The 17,132-nt window shown below is 44.3% G+C and overlaps 1 protein-coding gene across 1 annotated transcript in view; it reads right to left on the minus strand.

Annotated features, from left to right (window-relative positions):
- Positions 1–7,008: 7,008 nt before the first annotated feature.
- MANBA (mannosidase beta) overlaps positions 7,009–17,132 on the minus strand; it is a 145,961-nt gene continuing 135,837 nt past the window's right edge. The window contains exons 14-17 of the mRNA XM_066383897.1: positions 16,691–16,835; positions 12,843–12,985; positions 11,361–11,618; positions 7,009–7,854 (exon numbers count right to left, since the gene is read on the minus strand). Of these exons, the coding sequence (XP_066239994.1) occupies positions 7,630–7,854; positions 11,361–11,618; positions 12,843–12,985; positions 16,691–16,835 (771 nt within the window). The 3' untranslated portion in view covers positions 7,009–7,629. The remainder of the gene's footprint in view (positions 7,855–11,360; positions 11,619–12,842; positions 12,986–16,690; positions 16,836–17,132) is intronic.

The following is a 17,132-nucleotide window of genomic DNA, read 5'->3' on the forward strand; positions in this document are numbered from 1 at the left end:
CTCAGTGGGAGCGGAGGCCCTGCAAGCTCTCCCTTAGCCTGCCCTCCTGCCCTCCTGCCTCCTGCCCTCCTGCCCTCCTGCCCTCCTGCCTCCTGCCTCCTGCCTCCTGCCCTCCTGCCTCCTGCCCTCCTGCCCTCCTGCCTCCTGCCTCCTGCCGGGGGAGCCTCAGGAACCAGCGCCCAGGAGCCAGCACAGCCTGCCCACCCGCCTGCCTCACTTCCTGTGCACAGGAGGCCCCTGCTGGAAGAAGCAGAACTTTGCACAACCACCCAACGGCTGGCATGCCTTTTGCTACTCAACTTTTTTGCTTCATTAAGATTAGGAAGAGGCTTACAAAAAAAAAAGGGAATTAGAAGCTTCAGCTGTCGGCCTGAATTTTTCTCCTTCGCCTCAGGTTGGCAAGGAGAATGTAAGACTCCTAGGTCTGTTCACTCCAGCACTGCCAACTTAACCTTTGAGTTATAATCATCATAAGCCAGCATTTACTACCCATTTTCCCACCTGAGGCGTTTTCATCCTTTACCTTATTGAATCCTGAAGACCCTGTAAGATAGTTACTCTTAACCCCATTTTAAAGATAAGGAAACCGAGGCTTAGAGGTTAAGTGATTTGTCCAAGTTCCTTAGGTGTTGGAGCCAAATTTACATATTGGAGGTTCAAGATCAGAGCCGTAAACCTGTGGCCACTACACTACATGTGGCTTTCATGTGTGTATTTTTGACAAAATCTAGTTCATTGTATTTGCAAGGCTGACTAAATTTTTTTTTAGTTCAAGCACCAAAAGTGGGGATAGGGGAGCGCGCCAATCACCCAACTATGGCTGGGTTCCTTCTGGCACAAAGGGGCAGCGTCCTCCCTTCACCCACCTGGGCAAGTGAGGCCTTCCGGGCCTTCCTACCCAGAGACCCTCTGAGACATCTAAGTACCTTTGAGTGGATGACCAGGCTATGTAAGCAAGTAACTTCTTAAAACACTGTTTTGGCCAACAGATCATCCACTGTCCACATATGACCTGACCCATACTTTTTCTACAACTGCACATTCAGGATGACTGGCAGGGTGATGAACGTCTGACTCTGGGAAGGAACCAGGTCCTCACCTCTTCCCTTCCGGGTACCACTGCTTCCCTCATTCCCACCAGCCTCCCTGGCTGACACTGTTCCCATCACCATGGCCTCAGCAGGTTCCAGTTCTGCTCACATCCTTAGGCTTTCTTTGAAGAGTTAACACAGAAGCAGTGATCATTATAATAGCTAACACTTGTTGAATAGTTACTGTGTGCTGACTGTCTCTATGCATCATCTCATGTAGGCCTCATAATTAACCTATGAGTTTACTATTATTATTATTTCCCCTATGTTTAAAGATAAAGAAACTAAGGCACAGAAAGACTCAGCAACGTTTATGCAATGTCCAACAGCCTACTACTAGGGGATCTGGAACTCGAACATAAATATGTCTGATTTCAAAACCCATACCTGTAATTGTGGTAGGTGCTTCTGGTTATAAAATTGGAATACCTGACAACTACTAAATTAAACAAATAGGACCACAGTTTTTTCTTTGTTGTTGTTGTTATATATAAGAGAAGAGTTAGATAATCACAGGGCTAGGTCAGCAGTTCAACGCCTCTGACATCCCACCATGTCAATAATGTTTCCTCAAGGTCATGAAAAGGCTGCAGCAGCTCCAGATGTGTCAGGTCCTCACAGAAGCTTCTCAACTTCACCCAACAGCAGAGGGTCCCTCCTCAGGTCTCTTTCTTATCAGGCAGGAAAACCTGTCCCCAAAACCCCACATTAAGTGTCAACTTCTGTTTCATTTGCCAGAATTGGAATAATATGCCTAACCCTAGACCAATCATTGGCAAGGCAGAATAGAATTAGTATAACTAGTTATGATTCAGTTCCTGGGGATGGACACACAGCCACCTGATGGATGCCAAATAACATCTACTCCAACTACTGGGAAAATCTGAGTTGTCTCCCAGCAGCCGGTAAATTGTACAAAAGTCATAATAGTTACTGTAAAGCCAGGTGCCGTGGCCATGCAGGTTCACATTGGATTCGGACAGACAGTAAAGGAACTGTGGAGCCGGAAAATGGTGGGTCATTCCGTTATTATTAGAGTCTCACAACGGCATATGAGCAAGCAGGCAGGGAAAAACTGCTACCCCCCCCCCATCACTAGCCAAAACCAGCCTGGGTGAAAAACCCCTTCTCTGGCAAACAACAGCAAATGCCCCCACCCAATGGCAGCAGGTAATCTGCAATCTATAATCTGCCTCCCTGAGGGCAAGCACCTGCAGCCTTCCACAGACCACACACAGGGCGCTGCCCCAAGCTCATGCACCAACCAGGCAAAGTACAAGCAAGCAAAACTAACACACTTATAATACACTTATTTGTCCAACAGTAGCAAAACAGAAAAAGACAAGAGGGTTGTTCACACATACATTATGATGCAGAGATGAGTACTAGTTCTCAACCAGAAATTTCCATGATCCCAACATCCCATTTCCCAGGAATTCGAAGTCACTTGGCATTACTGTCATCCTTTGTAACTTGCCACTTCAGAGCATGATGTGAAAGAAGTTGGTGCTCCATAAATCCTGTGTAAAGGTTGAGACCTGACTTAAAGGGTTAATCTGTGTTACTGTCACAAACATTTCTTTCATGGCAGGATTCAGTCACCCATGTCTGCAGAGATAAGGAGAGGTAGTTATAACACTTGACACAATGATGCAATGTCCTTACTTCTGCAAACCCCACTCTCTGTGTGGCCCTTATTCTAGGGCTCCAAGGTGTCTTGGCAGGTTAGCCCAAACTTGGCTTATGAATCACAAGCTAAGAGCCCAGCCTATCTGATTAGTCAGTCTGTGCGTTTCCTTCTTTATATTTTAATTATAGCAGTATTTTATTACACCTTTCTCAATTAAAAAAAATATTCATCTAATATTTTAATCATGAACTTTCTTTTTTTTTTTTTTTTTGTATTTTTCTGAAGTTGGAATGGGGAGGCAGTCAGACAGACTCCCACATGCGCCCGACCAGGATCCACCTGGTACGCCCACCAGGGGGTGATGCTCTGCCCATCTGGGGTGTTGCTCTGTTGCAACCAGGGCCATTCTAGTACCTGAGGCAGAGGCCATGGAGCCATCCTCAGCACCCGGACCAACTTTGCTCCAATGGAGCCTTGGCTGTGGGAGGAGAAGAGAGAGACAGAGAGGAAGGAGAGGGGGAGGGGTGGAGAAGTAGATGGGCGCTTCTCCTATGTGCCCTGGCTGAGAATCGAACCCGGGACTCTTGCATGCCAGGCCAACACTCTACCACTGAGCCAACCGGCTAGGACCCATCATGAACTTTCAAAAGAATTTTTCCTAGTGTTGAAAAAGGTGGCTTTATCTAACATTGCTCCCCCATCACTGTCACATTGACCTAACAGGACTTGTCAGCAGCTGAAATGGCCTTATTTGTTTACTTGCTTATTGTCTGTCTCCCCAAACAATGGACAGTCCATGAGAGCAGAGGCTTGTCACTGCAATACTCCCAGTGATAGGAACAGTGTCTGCTCAGAGTGGCCCTCAATAAATACTTGGTAATTGAATGAACACAGTTTTAAAGTAAACAGTCTTTATAGTCAGAATATAAATGTGTCTGACACTGGTTTTGTCTATGACTTTTAGGGGTTTGTACAGCATCACTCTGGTTCATACCTGCCGAAAAGTCAATTAGAAAACAAGAATTCCAGCCTGACATATGGACATCTTGGGTTCAATTCCCAGTCAGGGCACACAGGAGAAGCAACCATCTGCTTCTCTCCCCTTTTCTCTCTACCTTTTCTCCATCTTCTCTTCCCACAGCCAGTGGCTTGATTGGTGGAACACTGGGCCCAGCCGCTGAGGATAACTCAGTTGGTCTGAGTGCATCAGCCTCGGGTGCTACAAATAGCTTGGTACTCAAGCATCGGCCCTAGATGGGGGTTGCTGGATAGATCCCGGTTGAGGTACATGTGGGAGTTTGCCTCACTATATCCCCTCTTGTCACCTAAAAAAAAAAAAAAAAAAGAATTCCCGCACTGACTTGGAAATATTACTAAACACCTTTCTGGCATAACCGGTTACTTCTCATTTTATGTCCTTACTGAACTGATAAGATTGCATTCACAGTCAAGGTAGACTCCAAGTATATTTTTAAATGCTTTGAATTCCCCACACATACAATGCCTACTTGTTTTTCTCCCTCAATCTTACCAAGTTGGGGAATAGGTTTCATATCTGAAAGCCAGAGGTAGCCCCAGAGAATATTTCTTCTGTCACTTTAGGAATGCTTGGGAAACATATCTTTATTTCTCCTGCCCTCCATTTCCCTTTCATTCCAACAGGACAAAACCTTCTTATTTATTTTCCAGGTGGCTTTCCATGGCTTGAAAACCTCTGACAATGAAAAGTCAAGTAAGAGAAAAAATAAGTGTAACGGTGAATACAAATGAGCAAATGACCATTTTTTATTGTCCTCTTTGCTCTAAAATGCGAAGATGTAACCCAGTGAGCTGACTTCCCTTGTCTCCCTCTCTCTGGAATGTAGCCCTCTGCTCCCCATCCTTCCAATCTATTAGCATGTGCATCACTGCTGACAGAATCAGCTCTCAGGAAGCCAAAGTCAAGGGGAAGCGCGTCAGACTCAATTCCAAAAAATGCAGCAAAATAACCCTATTAGAATGGTAGACATGACTAACCACAGAGCCACACATGAACTATGGGAGGACGGTCTAGACATTACAATTCTCTCACAGAAATCATGTGTATATAGCACATCTCTCTCCTTTTATAAATGTTGCCATCATATATTTATGCCCATTCATTAATTTATTCTTCCTTTAAAGATTCATTCTTCTCTGATATCTTTTCCACTTTTAAAATTGTTTATCAAGACATTTGACTTTGTTTCACTTTTCCTATAGTTTCAGGTACTGATTGAGTGACAATGATTATGATGTTAAAAAAATTAGCCTGACTGGTGGTGGCACAGTGGATAAGAGTGTCAAGCTGGGATGCTGAAGTCCCAGATTCGAAATCCTGAGGTCACTGGCTTGAGCATGGGCTTGCCAGCTTGAATGTGGGGTCATTGAAATGATCCCATGGTCACTGGCTTGAAGTCCAAGGTCACTGGCTTGAGCAAAGGGTCACTGGCTCTGCTGGAGCTCCCCAAACAAGACATGTATGAGAAGCAATCAATGGACAATTAAAGTGCCGCAACAACAGTTGATGCTTCTCATCTCTCTCCCTTCCTGTCTTGTGCTAAAAAAATAAAAAATAAATTTAAAAAGTACAACCGTTTACTTAGCATTTATTTTGTTCCAGACCTTATATCAGGGGTCCCCAAACTTTTTACACAGGGGGCCAGTTCACTGTCCCTCAGACCGTTGGAGGGCCAGACTATAAAAAAAAACTATGAACAAATCTCTATGCACACTACACATCTTATTTTAAAGTAAAAAAACAAAATGAGAATACAATATTTAAAATAAAGAACAAGTAAATTTAAATCAACAAACTGACCAGTATTTCAATGGGAACTATGCTCCTCTCACCAACCACCAATGAAAGAGGTGCCCCTTCCGGAAGTGCGGTGGGGGCTGAATAAATGGCCTCAGGGGGCCGCATGCGGCCCGCGGGCCGTAGTTTGGGGACCCCTGCCTTATATGATTAGTCCTCCCTTTGAAGGTTAGAGATTATTATTTCCATTTTACAGATGAGAAAACTAAAGTCTACAAGGTCAAGTGGTTAGTGGTTGCCCAACGTCACACAGCCGATAAGCCTCACAGCCTGGATTCTGACGCAGAGAAGTGTGGCTGGAAGCCCTGCTACCTCTGTGTAGCAAGGTCACACTCCAGAGCAGCTCTTCCGTTTACAGAGCCCTCTCTAGGTGCCAGCACTGAGCCAAGCCCTTCGGCTAAATTTTTAATTTATTCTTCAAAACAAGCTTACAAAGTGAGTATAATTATTCCCATTTTACCACAAGAAAACTAAACACAGAAGTTAAATGACTTGCTCTGGTGGGTTGATTCAGCGGCCGAGTGTCAGCCCAGCGTGTGGAAGTCCCACATTCAATTCCTGGTCAGGGCACACAGGAGAAGCGACCATCTACTTCTCCACCTTTCCCCACCCATATCTCTTTCTCTTCCCTTCCCACAGCCACGGCTCGATGGTTCAAGCAATGTTGGCCCTAGGCACTGAGTACAGCTCCATGGCCGTGCCTCAGATGCTAAAATAGCTCAGTTGCTGAGCAACAGAGCAGTGGCCCAGATGGGGGCCTGGTAGGGGGCTTGCTGGGTGCATGCGGAGTCTGTCTCTGCCTCTCCACCTCTCATTTAATAATAATAATAATAAACTTAAATGACTTGATCAAGGTCACAGAGCTAGAAAGGGTAGAATTGTGATGTAAGTTCTGGCCTGACTCACAGGGTGCCTGGCATAGCATAGACTCTAGTTTTAAGGAGAAGAGTATCCTCTTGTCCCCCAGCAATAGTTTGAGAAAACAGGAATTTCAACAATGACAAGAAAATGATGTCATATTTATACAGTAAGAATCTTCTGAGTCACATCCCTAAGTCCCAGCCCTCATAAGGCTTTTATAAATAACTGAAATAACTCAACACATAAAACGAAGAAACCCTTAGATACAGAACAAAAGGCCTGGGTTGTCTGCATTTATTTTCTTTTTAGTTACTGAACCATGCGTGAAACTTCTCAGGTTTAAAGCCAAAGCAATTGCCTAGTCTTGATTTTAAAGCCAAATTCTCAATGCTGGTCCATTCTGTAACCAACTACATGATTCTTCCCAGAGGAAACCCCTCAGATATTTTGGTCAGATTCGTCAAACGCTCTCAGTTTATCAACTAGAATAAAAACTTGGCCAAGCTAAATGAAAATTAATGTCCAGCATAGTATTGGGCACAACTGAATGATTATGGAATGATTAAATAAGCCACAGATGAAATATCAAGTTGTCAATGCAATTTATATAAATTTTAATTTTTGCTATGACTCAAACTTACAGAAAGTTGCAAAAGCAGTACAAAAAAACTCCTACACACCTTTACCCAAATTGGTGCTTGTTAACATTATGCCCCATTTGCTTTATTATCAGTGTAGTTTTATGGACCTGATCAAGCGTAATAAAGTCATTTTATACCCTCTTATAATTACTCAATGCAGGTAAAATGATTTAAACCCAACTTTAAAAGAACAGCAATTTGTTGCCAGGGTCAACTGTCTCCTTCTAATTCCTTTGAATTGAATTGCTCATTGGATTGAGCCCAATCGGAAGCCCTGTGGTCACGTTCCCATGGTGCCTCAAAGACCTACTGTGAGGACATCCTTTTCTGGGTAAGAGGCGGCCGGGCTGTATCTGGTTCGTGTGGCAGTAAAGGTGTGAAGGAAGACTGCACGCACGGTGCCGGCTCAGCCTCCCCGAGAGGAGCTGCGCACACTTGGTGGGTGCAGACGCCGATGTGCAGCGGCAGGCAGACGCTTCCGGCTTCCTCCGCTTGGCGCCCGCCCGTGGCCTGAAGCCCCAGCGGGGCACGCTCTCCTCTGGAGCCACGGAAAGGACGGCTTGGATGCTCTCAGTAGAGATCAGTCAAGGAAGTCACATGGAAGGACTGTTCCAATTCACTCTTGCTGGTGGGCCTCCAAGGGTAAAATAATACGGTCTGTTTCTTCTCAGTCATGAGAAAACCATTGTCACTGAACCTCCCTGGGACACTCCCTACATCCAGCCAAACAAAGGGAGCGACAGCCGAGGTTTCCAGATCAAAAACAAACGCGTCCTCTTGCTGAAAGATGCTGGCCTGAAAGAAAAAGGCAATAAAATGAAGGATGAGGGAGGAGCCCTCTGTTCCATATTCAGTGACTATCTGAGCATCATGTGGGCGTAATGAGGAGTATATTTCCTACAACTTTGGTTCTGCAACTGCTAAAGTCACCTACTAAAAAATACATGGAAACTTTTTAAGGCTGTGGAAAATTACCAAATTATAATCTCAAACTAAGTGCAGAAATATGTAGCTTCTTATTACTAAAGAGACTTTCACAAGAAGTCAAAACTTTATAGCTTTTCTAGTTTTTCTCAGGGTATCATCAAGAGAGGAACACTCTGGCCTCACTGCCGGGCCGGTTAATGACCTTCGTGGGAACTGTCTGGAGCCAGCTGCAGAGCACAGCCAGGAGCTCGCCTCCCAGTCCTCCGAAGAGACCAGGAACCCACCCAGCAGCCTGCCTGGCTGGTGCAAAAGCTCCTGCACTCGGGCTTCCTTTTTTTATTGCACAGTACCGTAAAATCACCTCAGAACTTTTAAGATGCGTGAACCCCACACAGTATCAGCAAAGGAGAGTGCAGTTGAAATCTCGTCATTAGCCAGCCCACCAGCACGTGCACAGAGGGAGGCCCAGCTCAGCCATAGAGGGTGGGGGTTTACGAGCCTCACTTAGAGTAAAGTGACCTGATCGTTAAAGTTCTGTGTTTTTCATGAGAAACATGAGTCCTCAGCACGGACACATGCCATACCATAGGTCTGACATTACATGTTATAACACAGTGTGCATGTTATATTATACTGTGCAATGTCATGTTATATATGTCCATTATGTTGTATGTGGCAGAAAGAAAAATTATTACTATACATTTAGCCTTACATACTTGTTTGATCAGCAGAGTTCTGAACTATAAATAAGAAATAAACCTACTTTGGTAGAAGCAGAAAAGTGTATTAGCTCTCAGAGGGTCAGAGATTCAGGCTTCAGGCTAGATGTCAAATTCCCAACTCTGTCACCCAGCTGTTTCTGTGAAGATCACAAAGCAGTCGCAGCACACAGTTCGCAGGGAGGCCCCGGTCACTGCTGCCCCAGGGCCACGGCCAGAGGGGCTCTGGGACCTGCTACCTCGCATTGCCTCCTTCCAAAGGGACATCTCCTTTCTGTATGTCTGACTGCAGAGCCCGGGGCTCAAGCTTGCACCCTGGCTCCATGGAGCAGGGAAAACAAATTTCTGGCATGTACCTGGCAAAAGGACACGCAAGTACCTGGCCTATGTTAAGCCAACAATAAATGTTTTATTATTGTTATTAAATCCCTTTAGGAAGGGCAAGTCCCACTAAAATACAAAGGAGGTAGGAAAAACAAGTAAGTGCTACTGCTCTTCTACCTCAAATTATCCCAAGGTAGTGAAGGCTCAGCTAAGGAAAGAGAAAAGAATTGTTTTCAAAATCCTAAATCTAGTCTGCTATATAGTTCATTTTTCTTTTCTAGAAAGAAGCTATGTTAAGATATGTCATTTCCTTCGTCTGTTCTATATCAATTGTTACAGAGAACATAGATTTTCTTGTGTGAATATTTCATCATTAATTGGGAAAGATGATATATGTTTTTCTTTTTTTTAAGTGAGAGGAGATAGAGACAGACTCCCACATGCACTCGGACCAGGATCTACCTGGCAACCCCGTCTGGGAATGATGCTCAACTCAACTGAGTTATCCCCAGCACCTGAGGTTAATTCTAGGCCCAGTCGAGCCTCTGGCTGCTGGAGGCAAAAGGAGAGAGAAGGGGAAGAGGGAAGGGAGAGAAGCAGACGGTCGCCTCTCCCGTGTGCTCTGACCAGGATCGAACCTGGCACGTCCACACACCACGCCAACACTCCATCCACTGAGCCAACCAGCCAGAACCAAGATAGATGTTTTCAAATCAAGGATTAAGAGTTTTTATATGATTACTTCTGAAGTAAATGTAAAAAAAAAAAATCCTCTCATTTAAACTTCCCCAATAAAGCAACGGGAAAAACAAATTCTAAATTTGCTAAAACTAGAGAACAAACCTTTCTAGAAAAATATTTTCAATCACTATGTGTTGCAGGAAAAGGAAGGAAAGGTCTCCAATAGACTAAAGAGATTCCAAATTCTCCAGCTGTGCAATTTATAAAACAACACATCCTGATCTTCCCATTGTTTTTTCTTAGCAATTATAAAGAGATTTGGTAATTAAGCTACTTTGCTGCAATAAATCAAAGAGAGAGGGATGAAAACCTTAAAGATTAATGGACTCTACTTAAAATCTCAAAATGAGAGTGCTCCTATTGGGCTCCAAAGCTTCCTTCAGTGTGTTAGTCCCTCTAGACTCATCTGTTCACTTGTAAACACACATGGTAATGTAGATTTTAAAAAGGGGTTCTGTATAAAGTAACCTCACAGGGTGATCTGATCATTAATTCCTAACTGAGCAGGTCATGATGTGCAGTCACATCCCAGACCTATGATTTCTTTAGTAAAATGTTTATCTATGGCTTAAGAAAGCCCTATCCACTGTTGCTGTGCATGTAGGTTAACACACCTTTGAAACACTAGAAGTAACACTCCTGGAAGCGGGCATTACACTCAAGATAACAGATAATCTTGTTAACTATCCCGTAATCCAATTCTTGTGTTGCTTCTTCCCATTTCCATGTAATCTTCTTTATGTTCCTTCCTCAATTTCAAATGCATAAATGAAACTGCAAAACTATTATTCTCTGGAGTATTTAAGATCTTGCTTTCCGGCATGTGCCATCAATTTGGCTCAATTAAACTCTTATAAAAATTCTTTTGCCTGACTGGTGGTGGCATAGCGGATACAGCATCAACCTGGACCATTGAGGGCCCTGGTTCAAAACCCCAAGGTCTCTGGCTTGAGCGCAGGCTCGCCAGCTTGAGCACACAATCACTGGCTTGAGTGCAGGATCAGCGACATGATCCCAAGGTTGCTGAGCCCAAAGGTCGCTGGCTTGAGCAAAGGGTCACCGGCTCTGCTTGTACCCATGGTCGAGGCACGTATGAGAAGCAATCAATGAACAACTAAAGTGCCGCAACTATGAATTGATGCTTCTCATCTGTCTCCCTTCCTGTCTCTTTCTCTTTAAAACCAATTTAAAAAATAAAATAAAAAATATTTCTTTAAAAAAAAATTCTCTACAAGTGTGAACATTTCTTACATCAACAATAATACTTCAGGGTTGGTACACGAAAGCCCCCAGGACAAAGCCTGGAAGCTCGTGGCGGGTGACCCTGACACCTCTCCCTCCACTGCACAAGCCCCAGGAGGGAGAGGTGATGGGACAGTAGGAGTCACAGGAACAAAACCTTTGACAAATGCTGAATTAGAAATAAAAATCATTTGGTCTTTGCTTCCAGTGGAAAGGAGCCAAAATTCCTCAGGTCTTGGGTAAATTCAGTTCCAAGGAAAAATTCTGCAAGAAGCGAGATGCAATGCACCTGCCCAGAAGCAGGACAGCTCCGCACAGGCACGGTGACCCCGGCCGCCTGGTGCTTACAGTGATGTGTGCCTTGTGGAGCCCCACGGCCTCCTTCAGGGAGGACAGGAAGTGATGGTTGGTTGAGCTGGAGAGCTCCCTGCCGGCTGACAGGTAAAAGGAAACCACACAGCTCTGCCGTGTGCAGTTCCCGCATCTCCTCAGCAGTTCAGACACCCGCTCCTGATAGAGGAGAACAGCCTCCCCGGCTTGCATCACACTGGGCCGGGTCCCCTGGGAGCACACAGGCTCCAGGGAACTCCACCTGTGGACTCTCATCTGCAGAGAGACAAGACATGACAAAACATTTCTTGGGTTACTATTTTTTTAGAGAATAATAGTAGTAATAATAGATGAAAGTCAGAAGAGCAGGACTGGTTAAAAGACCATGAAACCCGGGTTTAACCTAAGCCGCACCAAGTACTAGTTCTATAACTGAGCAAGTCACTCAGGTTCTCAAAGTCTCCTTTTCTTCCTTTGTTACATGAGAGTAATAACAGCACGAACTTCACAGGCTGTTGTGAGAATTAGATAAAGTCAGCCATGGAAGGCACAGTTCCCGGGGCACAGTAATTATTCCGTGAACATGACCCATGCTCAATGTTCTCCAAACTGTAGCCACACAAGACTCGAATTTCCACCCTCTCTTTTTACTTAGCATTGTTCTCAATCCAAGTTCATTTTTCCATGTATGCATTCTGAATAATTTTACTAATTTCCACTCTAACATATTTTTTAACAATTTCTTTTTAATAAGATTTAGGCTATTTCCTGTTTTCTGTGATTATAAATAACCTTACATTTAAGTGGCACTGTACAGTTTATAATTCACTTTCATCTAAGTCTTTTATTCATTACCCACAGAAAGCCTTTAAGAAGATAGGCTAGGATCTTGTTACAGATGAGGAAACTGAATCACCAAGACATTAAGGCATAAGGTCACCAAATAAGCAACAGTTTCACCCTGAATCTAGGTATTCTGACTCTGAGGACTGCTCATTTTTTGCTACAGGCACTAGAAACATTTTGATACAAGTTAATCCCTCTTCTTTTTCCCAGAAGAAATAGAACCAAACAACTAAAGAAATTATCAGCCCTGGCCAGTTTGCTTAGTGGTAGAGTGTCAGCCTGTTGTACGGATGTCCCAGGTTCAACTCCCAGTCAGGACACACAGGAAAAGCAACCGTCTACTTCTCCCCCCTCTCCCCTCCTCCTTCTCTCGCTCTCTCTTCCTCTCTCACAGCATGGTTCAGTTGGAGCAAGTTGGCCCTGGGCACTGAGGATGGCTTCATGGTCTCACCTCAGGTGCTAAAATAGCTCAGTTGCCAAGCAATGGAGCAACACCCCAAATGGGCAGAGCAGTGCCCAGTAGGGGGTATGCCAGGTGGATCTTGGTGGGGGCACATGCAGGAGTCTATTTCTTTGCCTCCCCACTTCTCACTTAAGAAAAAAAAAAGAAATTATCTAAAATTCTCTATCTCAGAGACAATCCAAGCAACTTACAGTGAGCGTCACATTACAGTCGAAGTGAAGGTCTGACACCCCGTAGACGAAAAACATGCCTTGATTCTCAAAACCCACAGGCAACAATGGCGCGAAGAAATGTCGAGCAAAGTAATGAAGCATTTTCCATTTTCCTCTGTACTCTAAAAATAGGAGAGTTAGAAGAGGGGCAGAAGCAAGCAGTCAGAGTCATTGTCCATATGGCCTGGCTGGGCATGACCTGTCAGGATGCTAGGGACTGAGGGTAAAAGGGACACAATAAGGTCGGGAACCCAGGTTTGTTGAGAGCTCTATGCATTACGGCCATTACCCCATATTATCCTCACATCTGGTAAGGCACACATTAACATCCCACTTTTGCCAAACATACACGGGCAGTATTTTGGGTGTGGACCTGACTCCTAGCTATCACTTTCTCACATGCATTCTGTGTCCAGGAGCTCCACGCATCAACACTCCTTTTTACTATGTGCACATGAAGAAGGATGTCAGGAGCACTGCCAGTGACCACCCATTACAAAGACTCATTTGTTAGAATGATGTAGAACTCAAAGTCTTATTTTCCACAGGCACAAATCCTCTGAGACAAACAAAACAACCACTGTCACTAATATGGCTAGCAAGTTCAGACTGGAAGAGAATACCCCAACCAATGGCAACTAATGACAGTTCCTCAAATACAAACAGAAGTTGTTGAGAATCTGTAAAATTCTGTGCCCTGAAGGCATGTCGAGTATGCTAAACCCACAGACTAAAAAATATTTCAACATCCCTGTTTCAGACAGAAGAGCCTTCCCAACAAAGCACTGCATCACCAAACAACTTCTAAGCAAGAGAGAGACAGAGAGAGACAGACATACAGACGGAGATACCCTAGAATTCACAGTGCAACTGTTGAGATGGAGGAATGTGGTGATGAAGTTCAGATAGATAGAATTAATTTTGGGAGATTTTTCAAAATGTCAGCTATCAGCATTTCAACCTCCACTCTTAGTATTTCCCTTTATAAAACAACATTGAATAGGTAAGGGTGAAGAGGCCTTTCTTCTTAGATAAAATGAACTAGAATTTATATTTAGAAAGTTTTTCTCAAAATTGGAAGGTGGCTAAAATCTGCGGTAGCTTACACACTATTATGTGTGATATCCATTACAGGGAGGGGCGTCAAATGCATGAGTCCAGTGATCAAGGCCACAGACACATACACTCAGGAGAACAGCAACTGAGCAAAAGGGTGCACAGATACACACCCTCGTCCAGGGGTCAGGAACCTTTTTGGCTGAGAAAGCCATGAATGCCACATATTTTAAAATGTAATTCCATAAGAGCCATACAACAACCTGTGTACGGTACGCATTATGCAATAAAAATTTGGTGTTGTCCCGGAGGACAGCTGTGATTGGCTCCAGCCACCCACAACCATGAACATGAGCAGTAGGAAATGAATGGATTGCAATACATGAGAATGTTTTATATTTTTAACGTTATTATTATTATTTTTATTAAAGATTTGTCTGCAAGCCAGATACAGCCATCAAAAGAGCCACATCTGGCTTGTGAGCCATGGGTTCCCAACCCCTGCCCTAGTCACTTATCAGTGACAAAGTCTGGATATCAACATAGCACTGCATAACCAGCGAAAAATGCTATGTGATTTCTGGCTTTCCCACTTGCTCTGTAATTGTTCAAGTTTATAATCCAAGCAAACTGCCCAGTGTACTTTTGTATTTGCAAAATTATAACAATAAACAAGCCTGATTTTATTTTTAAATATATAAGAATCTATAGCCTTCAAATAGCTATTTATTCCTTTAAAGTATCACCATGTCAGATGATAAGAGGTGACATATATCTCCCCCAACCGCATACTGAACCCGATTTATCGAGCCAATTACAGAATTAAGCAGAGGCTCCAAGGCTGCCCAGAGCAGGAACAGGTACAGCATAACTTGCCACAGCTTCTCCCTGGCACCTATTTCCTCCAACAGGTACTAGGAGACAGTGACCCTCTCCACGGAGGCATTGTCTTATTAGAGTTTAGAAAACACACATTTTTGCTTTGCCATCAGACTCTTATACTTGAACTTACCCACACTCTGTGAAGAACTCATTAAAATAATATGCCTGCAGCCATTTAAAAGAAAATTTACAAACACTGGGCTGTCCTTTCGTCCCTTTTCTTTTTTTTTTTTAATTTGTGTGTGTGTGTGTGTGTATCAGAGACGGGGGGTGGGGCAGACAGACAGGAAGGGAGAGAGATGAGAAGCATCAATTCTTTGTTGTGGCACCTTAGTTGTTCATTGATTGCTTTCTCATATGTACCTTGACCGAGGGGCTACAGCAGGCCGAGTGATCCCTTGCTCAAGCCAGGGACCTTGGGTCCAAGCTGGTGAGCCTTGCTCAAACCAGATGAACCCGCACTCAAGCTGGCAACCTCAGGGCTTTGAACCTGGGTCCTCTGCGTTCCAGTCTGACACTCTATTCACTGCACCCCTGCCTGGTCAGACTGGGCTGTCCCTTTTCTTGAACCAAAGTCAGCCTCAGAAGTCTAGAACCTCATCCACAGACAGAGAAACCAGGGTCAGCATCCAAGCATCTCTGAACAGTATCTTTGTCCAGTGTTAAGTGTTCCAGAAGGCTATACCCCACAATCTACCTGTGATTTTCATTCAATACCCTTTTATCTGGTTGGTGTTGATAAAGAGTTTAGCCAGAGAAACTTGATCAAAACTCCAATTCCCACCTGACCAGTGGTGGTGCAGTGGATAGAGTGTGGACCTGGGACACTGAGGTCCCAGGTTCAAAACCCTGAGGTCACCAGCTTGAACACAAGCTCTTCCAGTTTGAGTGCAGTCTTACCAGCTTGAGCGTGGGGTCACCGACTTGAGTGTGGGATCATGTTGATGCCAAGGTTGCTGGTTTGAACAAGGAATCACTGGCTCAGCTTGAATGCCCCCCACCTCCCTATCAAGGCACTTATGAGAAGCAATCAATGAACAACTAAAAGTGACCACCTACAATTTAATGCTTCTCATCTCTCTCCCTTCTTCAGAGAGAGAGAGACAGAGAGAGAGAAAGGGATAGAAAAAGAAAGAAACTAACTCCAATTCCCTTCAAGGAATGCCCTGGCACCAAAGTCTGTGGTGAATGGATTTTAGATTTGCATCCATGGCACATTCAAAAGCCTCACCCAGCAACATGGCCTCTTTTACTTTATGACTTTGCCTCATTTTTAACCCAAAAACTTTTGTTTATATTAACTGAACTTTGTTTCAAACCACCTCTGGTCAAGGCCAAAAATGCACCATTACCCCTTAATTTTTAATGGGCCAAAACAGAGTAAGTCACACTGCAGGTGCCATGCCAATCACCTCCGCTGCTGCTAACTGAACTGGTTCAATTGAGAACCCTTCCTACTTGGACTTCTAACTCTACTACCTTCCCCCTAAGAGATAAACTGGGCAAAATAAAGATAACCTCATGGCTGCTTAAGTAAGTGCTCCTTTTGCCCTGGAAAGTCCCCTTAAATAAATTCCAATCTAAGCAATAATTGTAAGATAACGTAGCTGAGATCTCCACGCAGGAACCTATTTCCTTCACTAACCTGCTTTTGTGATGTTGCACAGGACAGAACTCATAATGAGGCTGCCTCTGAGGCTCCTGGAAAGACTGTGAAGGAGGGGGGCGGGTGGGGGGGTCTGTTCACAGACCAGCTGCTGGAGGACCTCCTCGCCTCGGCCTCCGTGTTTTCTCAGTGCCTCTCCCCACAGGCATTGCGCGCTCTCTCTCTCTCTCTCTCTCTCTCTCTCTCTCTCTCTCTCGCACACCGAGAATGCTGAAACACTTACCTAGGGAGGCCCAGGAAGGAGCCTGCCAGATGTCATTCAGCTGCCAATACAGCGCCCCCATGGTGTGCCCTTCTCCGCCCACTATCTCGCTGCGACTGCGGCGGTAGAATTCAGTTTCTATTTTGACACACTGGGCCTGCATCACCTGATTCGGGGGAAAACATTGAGACACAGGTGTTACTGTCTGTTGTAGGCTGTCCAGATCTGAGAAAATTACAGGCTTGTGTGTTTCTTTTTAAAAGCAAATTGGATAAATCAGGGAATTTGATTAGTATTACATATGCCATTATTATACTAGATCAGGAACTATCCCCTTCATATGAGAAAAGCTGTTGTTTATTAAAAGGTGGTTTGTTTGGAAGGCCCAGTGTTGGATTTATTATAACATTTGGGTAATCAAGAAAAGAGGACAGCCTGACCATTTGGCTCAGTGGATAGAGCG

This window comes from Saccopteryx leptura, chromosome 5, assembly GCF_036850995.1.
Source record: "Saccopteryx leptura isolate mSacLep1 chromosome 5, mSacLep1_pri_phased_curated, whole genome shotgun sequence".
Classification (NCBI taxonomy): domain Eukaryota; kingdom Metazoa; phylum Chordata; class Mammalia; order Chiroptera; family Emballonuridae; genus Saccopteryx; species Saccopteryx leptura.